This window comes from Sinocyclocheilus grahami, unplaced genomic scaffold (assembly GCF_001515645.1).
Source record: "Sinocyclocheilus grahami isolate Dianchi unplaced genomic scaffold, SAMN03320097.WGS_v1.1 scaffold787.1, whole genome shotgun sequence".
NCBI lineage: Eukaryota > Metazoa > Chordata > Actinopteri > Cypriniformes > Cyprinidae > Sinocyclocheilus > Sinocyclocheilus grahami.
The window spans coordinates 965,464-974,238 of NW_015505966.1; the positions used below are offsets into that span (position 1 = coordinate 965,464).

At 36.3% G+C, this 8,775-nt stretch overlaps 1 protein-coding gene across 2 annotated transcripts; it reads left to right on the forward strand.

Annotated features, from left to right (window-relative positions):
* The first annotated feature begins 1,422 nt into the window (after positions 1-1,422).
* LOC107561695 (pancreatic alpha-amylase-like) lies at positions 1,423-7,492 on the forward strand. Of its 2 annotated transcripts, XM_016246170.1 has the most exons (11): positions 1,423-1,485; positions 1,582-1,754; positions 1,950-2,096; positions 2,203-2,400; positions 2,496-2,726; positions 2,808-2,941; positions 3,211-3,333; positions 3,406-3,505; positions 6,824-6,945; positions 7,036-7,161; positions 7,257-7,492. In XM_016246170.1, exons 1-11 carry the CDS (start codon positions 1,479-1,481, stop codon positions 7,444-7,446), a joined length of 1,551 nt encoding a protein of 516 aa, XP_016101656.1. In that variant the 5' UTR covers positions 1,423-1,478; the 3' UTR covers positions 7,447-7,492. The 2 variants fall into 2 exon arrangements, with proteins under 2 accessions (XP_016101656.1, XP_016101655.1); XM_016246169.1 differs by having other exon boundaries at positions 1,435-1,754.
* Positions 7,493-8,775: the final 1,283 nt, after the last annotated feature.

An 8,775-nucleotide genomic window follows, 5' to 3' on the forward strand; every position in this document is an offset into this window, starting at 1 on the left:
AGTGAGGTAGATATGTGGGGGCGTGTTAGAACTAGCCGTTTTAGGGGGGCGTGGCAGAGTCTTAACTTTGATAAAGAATATCTCTTTGGTTTTGAGACTTTAGTCTTTGCAACTTCAGGGATCTTATCTATGCACAATCAGCTTGTAACGCTCCAAAGAGAAAGGAAAACTTGAAATCGCATCATATGACCCCTTTAAATGAAACAGAAAAGAGGCAATGCTGTTTGATATAATATTTTGTTTCACTTTAATGCATATACGTTCCCTGAACTACATTTTTGTGGCTATTAATATGTTTAAATGAAAACGAAAAGAGGAACTGATGTTTGATATCATATTTCGTCGTATTGTATGCATACAGTAGATAACCGGAGTAGCCAAGGCGAGCTGACGGACGTTATCAAGTACACTGCTGTTCCATTTGCAGAATTACCGGACTTGTGTCCTCCCATCCCCAGGAGTTAAGTGGCTTTTGAAATGTAATATGCAAAATGCATGTAGTACATGTAAGTGGCAGATTACTTGTCTATAAGGACCTACCACACGAACACACTGCTTAATTAATCATGTAAGTAAAATTACATTTAAACTATCATTTACTATGTTTATTGCATTTAATAAATTAAAAAATCCGTCGATTCCTGTTAATACATTTCATTTTTAATGTTGCTATTTATATCGCAGTTCTTTAATATTTAATTTAAATATTAATTGTAATGTGGGCAATGGCAAATGGCACATTAGAATTACAATTATATTTCAAGTGAATTCGGCACAGACATAACGTTTTTTTATTGATTTGTGACTATTATCAGTCATATTGACATAGAACAGCCTTTACAAATCAGGCAATTCATTTTTATCTATCTATCTATCTATCTATCTATCTATCTATCTATCTATCTATCTATCTATCTATCTAAATTTAAACATTATACAATTTTGAAAAACTACCTTCAAAATCCAAATGTATTCATTAAAAAACAAATTCATTACAATGAATTTTTTTTTATAAAACACACACAAAAAAAATCATACACTATTTCACTTAATTGCTCCGTTGTAAGAATGAACCAGTTCTGACAGCAAACTGCTATTTGGCAGCACACAGTTTTATAGATGACAGTTTGGCATAATTTCAGAAAAGCCAAGGACAAGAACTACTAATATTGCGAAACAAAAATAAACAGCAAATAGTGGAAAGCACGGTTTCTTTGTAACAAGATTTCGAATAGAAGAGATTCTTCAACAATAATTTAATCTTATTTTTGAAGCAAGTAGATTTGAAATAAAAAGGACATTATTTATCATGTGAAGTTTGTGTGTGTGTGTGTGTGTATGTTAAGAGAAACAAAAGACATTACATGCTTAGTAAGTACACATTTGTCTTTACCATTTACAAAAATTAATTATTACCAACAGATTACAGTTCAAGATTGCCAGTTGGTTCAAGCACTGCACGAACAACAGCACTTTACATGCAAGGTAGTCTCTTGATCTGTAGATGGCTTTTCAGCATTCATTGGATGGTGTTTATGACACTGAGATCACTCACCCTAAACTGTTTTCCTTCGGACAAAGGCACAATGAAGCTCCTGATTGTGGCTGCACTTGTTGGACTGTGTCTTGCCCAGCACAACCCAAACACTAAACATAACAGGACCTCTATTGTTCATCTGTTTGAGTGGCAGTGGGCAGATATAGCTGAAGAATGTGAGAGATACCTGGCACCAAATGGCTATGGAGGAGTTCAGGTATGTTTACAATTCTTAATGATTCCTGCACAAATGCGCCTGCACTATTTGTACGTAATAGGATGATAAATGTGATGTTTTGAAACTTTCGGAGCTTAGATTAGATATGTACAGAAGGTTTTGAATTATGAAGGGTTTTTAAAATGTAAGCAAAAAAATACAACTGTAAAATAACAGTTGTCTTTGATTTTATAGATCTCTCCCCCCAGTGAGAGTATTGTAGTGTCCAATCCTTGGCAACCTTGGTGGCAGAGGTATCAGCCGATCAGCTACAACTTGTGCTCCAGATCAGGAACTGAGGCAGAGCTGAAGGACATGATCACACGCTGTAATAATGTTGGGGTAATGCAAAACTAAGGCTAATAGTATCGTACCTCAAAAACAGCCAAATGACGACATTAATAATAATTATGGAGCATCTCCTGTGTGCTACTTTTCCTTCCTGTAGGTGAACATATACGTGGATGCAGTGATTAATCACATGTGTGGAGCCGCTGGTGGAGAGGGCACTCACTCCAGCTGTGGATCATACTTCAATGCCAACAAGGAGGACTTCCCTTCTGTTCCCTACTCATCATGGGACTTCAATGATGACAAATGTAAAACTGCCAATGAAGAGATTGAAAACTACAATGAGATTTTCCAGGTTCTTGTTTGCAGCAGTGCTTTTAACACTTTTGTGTAAACACTTCATGACATGTTCTTGTTGTTGAATCCATCTTGTTGATTTCATGTTGACAGGTCAGGGATTGTCGCTTGGTGAGTCTCCTGGATTTGGCGCTGGAGAAAGACTATGTTAGAGGAAAGGTAGCTGAATATCTGAACAAATTGATCGACCTGGGCGTGGCTGGATTCAGAGTAGATGCTTGTAAGCACATGTGGCCTGGTGACCTTACTAACGTCTACGGCAGACTCAAGACCCTCAATACCACTTGGTTTTCTCCAGGCACCAAGCCCTTCATTTATCAAGAGGTCTCACCTTCCCATCAAGACCAGTTACCTAAAATTGTTGTTGAAAGCATTAACACGAATGCCTTTTTTCTTCTTCTTCAGGTGATCGACTTGGGTGGGGAACCCATTAAAGCCAGTGAATATTTTGAACTGGGAAGAGTGACAGAGTTCAAATACAGTGCAAAACTGGGCACAGTCGTTCGTAAATGGGACAAAGAAAAGCTAAGCAATCTTAAGTACGCAGCAGTAACCTATATTATTATTACACAGCTCTCTGGAAAATGTCATTCTGCAGTATTGAGCGGTCATATATTTTTGTATAAATGGTCAATAGTATTGCAAAAATGGCTAACAATGCTGATAGTTTTTTTTTTTAAGTTAAGCTAATCTACAATTTTCTACTTACTGTAGTTGATGTGATATTATCAATAAGGAAGTGTCACTTGTGCCTAAAATCATGCTCAATAAGGTTACTGAAATAGTTGTAAACAGTGTTTTGTTTTAGGAACTGGGGAGAGGGCTGGGGTTTCATGCCTTCTGATAGAGGCTTGGTGTTTGTGGACAATCATGATAATCAGAGAGGCCACGGCGCTGGTGGAGCTTCTGTTCTGACATTCTGGGACTCTAGGTAAAATATTTTGTCCAAGAACTATGACTATTCCTACTGTGAGTGGTATGTTTTACATTGTGAATTTTGCAGGCTTTATAAGATCGCTACAGGGCTCATGTTGGCTCATCCATACGGCGTGACCAGAGTCATGTCTAGCTACCATTGGGATCGTCATTTTGTGAATGGAAAGGTAAATGCTTTCACTTAAAATAAGGATTACACTGAAGTCTTATAGTTGGTTAAACCTATGTGCTTGACAGTACATGAATGAATAGTAGTATAACCAGTGTTGGGGGTAACGCATTACAAGTAACGCGAGTTACGTAATCAGATTACTTTTTTCAAGTAACTAGTAAAGTAACACATTACTTTTTAATTTACAAGAGAATATCTGAGTTACTTTTTCAAATAAGTAACGCAAGTTACTTTTTTTTCCAATTTATTGATTGACAGCTCTCCTGTCCCCATGTTGAGAGAATTCAGAAGATGTTACTGTAGTTCTAAAATCAATATGAATATGCATTAATTCATTTCACCCCCAAAAAAAAAAAAACACACAGATTCAGTATTCCTCAAAAGGAATAAAAATAATGCAACTCAGAATATGACGTGAACCTGCAAAAATTAAATGTTAAACAACACAAATATCCTTTATGTATTTATTCCCATTCTATTAACCAATGTTTTTGCTTCTGACCTTTGATGCTCCAGTTCAACTGTACTAGTAAGCAAAAATTACTCTAGACAAACATTTGTGTGTCTTTTTTTATTGCTGAAGTGTGTTGAGATTTCTTCTTCTGCATTCTACTGTACGGACGTAAATTTACTTTCCCTTCAGCCTGAGGCTTATTCATGTCACTTTTGGTGTGAAAAGGCTTTTATATTCGCCAAAAATATAACTTTTTTTTTTATTTTAAAAACAAACAAGCAAGCCCTGTCCAGATTTTAAAAGTAACGCAAAAGTAACGTAACGCATTACTTTCCATAAAAAGTAACTAAGTAACGTAATTGGTTACTTTTTTTATGGAGTAGCGCAATATTGTAACGCATTACTTTTAAAAGTAACTTTCCCCAACACTGAGTATAACAAGTGCATGGGGGTAAAAGAGCACATTTGATTTTATTTTCCCCTAAATCACTAGATCGCACAAAACCCCACCGCAGAACTGCCTAAATATCTCTGTTGTACTGTAGGTGGAAATTTGGCTGATCCTTTACTTGATCACAAGCAGCAAGGCAAAGATGATCTAATATTTAATGTTTTTTGTTTTTGTTTGTTTTTAAATTATAGATTTATGTAGCAAATGAGAATCATTAAAATAAAGGACCAAATATATTTTGAGACAAATGTCTTTTTAATTATTTCAAGCTTTGTTTTGTTCAAGGTAATTAAATCAACAGTTTAATAATAATAATAATAATAAAACGTAAGAATATGTAAATGTTTGGTATTTGGGGTAAAACACACCCCTATTGTTGGAGCTAAAGGCACAATAATTGACATGATCATGAATAGACTTTCATTTGTTGACAATGACATTTGTTGATCATTTGTTGGTTAGATTCAAATTGTCAATATAATGTGTTAAGTAAAAGCATCATTTATTGTTACTGTAAGGACATAATTTATTGTTTCTGTATTTTTTAAATGAACAAATTTTAATGACAGTGTATTTCTTGAATAAGGTAAATTTACAACCCCAATTCCAGAAAATTTGGGACATTTTGTAAAATGCAATAAAATCAAGAATCTGTGATTTATTCATTCTTTTACTTTTTGACAAAAGTACAAAGAACGGATTTCCAAAGTTTTCACTGACCAACTTAAATGTATTTTGTAAATATAAGCACATTTTGATTTTGATGCCTGCAACACACTCTAAATAAGTTGGGACCGAGGCAAAATAAAAGTGAAAAGGTTAAAGAATATCCAAGTTAATCTGTTTTGAAACAGTTCCTAGTAAGCAGGTGAATGGTAATAGGCGAGGGGATCGTGTTTGGGTATAAAAGGAGCATCTTAGTCTGAGCAAGCAAAGCTGGATCATGGCTCATCACTTTGTGCCAAATTTAATGAGAGAAGTGTCAAGCAAATCAAAAATCACATTTCTCAATGCAAAATCGCAAAGAATTTAGGTCTTTCACCAACAACAACCATACATAATATTGTGAAAAGATTTAGGGAATCCAGAGAAATCTCAGTCTGTGTAGGGCAAGGCAGGAAACCTCAGTTATATGTGAGTGAGCCGTCATGCTTGCGGGGTTAGATATAGCCACACGGGCTCAGGAGTACTTCAGAAAACCGCTGTCACTTAACACAGTCTGCCGCTGCATCAACAAATGCAACCCGAATCTCTGTTACACTAGGAGAAAGCTATACATCAATTCTATGCAGTGATGGGTTCTCTGGGCCAGAGCTCATATAGTCAAAAAGACAGTGGGAATGTGTGCTGTGGTCAGATGAGTCCACATTTCAGCTTGTTTCTGGGAAAAATGGACGTCATGTTCTCAGTCCCAAAGACCAAAGGGACCATCCAGACTTTCACCAGAGACAGATGCAAAAGCAAACGTCTGTCATGATATGGGGGTTTATCAGAGCAAACGGCATGGCTGACTGGAATATGTGCAAAAGTACCATTGACATGGAGGCATTTATTTAAATTGTATAGAGACATATAACTTCCATCAAGATGACATCTTTGACATCGATGACATGACATCGTAGACACAGAGTGAATGTGCTAGATCAGTCCAGATCTGTCTCCTATTGAAAATGTATGGCCAGCCATGAAAAGGATAATCAGACAATGACGATCAGAGAGTGCTGAGCACCTGAAGTCTTGTATCAAGCGAGATTGGTCAAAACCTTTGCTTGCAAAACTTTAATAATTAGTATTCTTAATACCCAAACAATTATACATAGTAATTAAAAGGAAAGCAGTGTTAAACATGCCTCTGTCCCAACTCTTTTGGAGTGTGTTGCAGCCATCAAAATCAAAATGTAAATAAAATTAAGTTGGCCGGTGAAAATATTGGATTTTTTTTCTTTGTATTCTAGTCAATTAAATAAAGGTTAAAGAGAATGAACAAATAACATATTCTTGATTTTATGGCATTTCACAGAACGTCCCAACTTTTCTGGAATTGGGTTGTAAATTATTTTAGCTATTAAAATGAACATTATATGGTACAAACGTTTAACAATTATTAACTTTACTATTTTTAAAAACACATTATTTTAACTAAAGTATTTGTATCAATACTGGAGACCCCATGCTGGTGAGCCTTTTACCCCAAGTGTGTCACCACCTCAAATATGTTTTTAAACAAAACAAACTACCTTTATGATTTATTTTCCAACAAAATGTGTTGCTTCATTAATGTTCAATATTTTTTTCTGCAATCATGCACTTAGGAGTAAAGAAAAGCACATTTTCCTTAAGTTGTGCCACGAGTGTGCTAAATGTTCAGAAAACCTGAACAAATAATGTTTTGGTGAAATAAAACACAGGATCAGAATGACTGGATGGGCCCTCCAAGCAATGCCAATGGATCCACTAAGCCAGTACCCATCAACCCAGACTCCACCTGTGGGGACAAGTGGATATGTGAGCACAGATGGCGTCAAATCAGGTAGGTGTGAGTTTTTTAGGTCTGCTGGACACATCTTTCTTTAGTCAGTGTCAAATCCCAGCAATTTTCTTGCTCTATTCCCCACCACAGGAATATGGTGATTTACCGTAATGTTGTCAATGGCCAGCCTCTTTCCAACTGGTGGGACAACGGTAATAATCAGATCGCCTTCAGCCGCGGCAGCAAAGGATTTATTGTCATCAACAATGATGATTGGTGAGAAACTTGCAACTCTAATCCATGAATAATGAACATGCTATAATGGAAATTAGCCACAACCGCTCATTAACTGGATTTGACTAATGTCCCAGGGCACTGAATGTGATGCTGAACACTGGCCTGCCCAAGGGTACATACTGTGACGTCATCTCTGGAGATAAAAGTGGGGGCAGTTGCACAGGGAAAGATGTGTCAGTGGATGCTGATGGACGCGCCACCTTCAGCATCAGCAACACAGACGAGGATCCATTCATTGCCATTCATGCTGACTCCAAACTGTAGATTCAGTGACGATAATATTATAATAAAGCAGAATCACTTAACTCAACAGTGGTGGTTAACGAACTTTTGTTTACAATCAGATCATGAATCATATCATGAAAAAATAAACCACAGTCAGTGTCTTACACAGAACCGTAGTCTCCTGATTCAGTGAACAAGCTAAGTTTTGCGTCTTTGTCGCCATCTCAATTTGAAACCTGCAATTGCAGTTATTTACGGAATTCTCTTCTTTACGTGGGTTGTGCATCGGGATTCAGCACGGCTCCTCAGTGCGGATGAATCTAATGTTTTGAGGTGTGTGTGTGTGGGCTGTCAGTCAATGCACCAGTGTGAATATTCACTGTATAGCTACTTCGGAATTACAGATAATACGTCTTGAAAGTATGTCCAAAATAAGTTTCACCGGAAAATGTGAATGTCTGAACAAGTAAGTTACATGACTGCCAATTTTGTTCTGACCAACTGCAAAAAAAATAATTACAAATTCCGCTACCGATGGTGATGAAATCGATCACAAAGTTAGCTCAAATCACGTCAAACCATGCAAATTATTATTAGTTATACTTTGTTCTCAAATTGTTCATGTTAACAACCTCAACATTGTGTGACTACGTGTAAGTTATATTCAGTGTGTATTAGCGTTAACTGTAGATTTCAATTTCTGTAGTCACATGTCATCGAAAGAAAGTGTTCTTTTTTGTTCTTTTAACTTCAAACAGCAATTTAATGTTCCTTAGAACTCGTCCTCTTTGAAATACAAATCTTTTGTAAGTATTCAGTACTGTGGTGGAAGTACTGTAATCAGATGCACATTTAACCTCCTGAGACCCTGCATCCTCATATGAGGACATTATATTTGAGTGAATTTCTATACATGCCACAGTTTTAAGTCTGGATGTCCTGTACAGAGCACATTCAGGGCTTTTTTAGAGATACTAAATGTTTGGATGTTTCACCATGACCACTCCCTCTCCTTGGTCTTCAAAAATGTCTGATATTAATTTAGTGACACTAATTAATGTAATTATCTGTAATAATTTTAACTCCGTTGTAAGGGAATTCCATCTATAAAAGTTGTGTTAATACTCATATAAAGTCTCTTAAAAGACTTTACTTCATTTTACTTCATTTCAGCATTCTGCATTTGTGGTTTACATTCGTTCAAGATTAAACTTCACATATTACACATTTTAATATCCTGATCTCCTAAAAAGGGGTAATTAAACACTGGTTAAAGTTGCACCGATTACATGAAACACATCAAGCATATACAGTGGTGTGAAAAAGTGTTGGTCCCCTTCCTGATTTCTTATTTTTTTGCATGTTTGT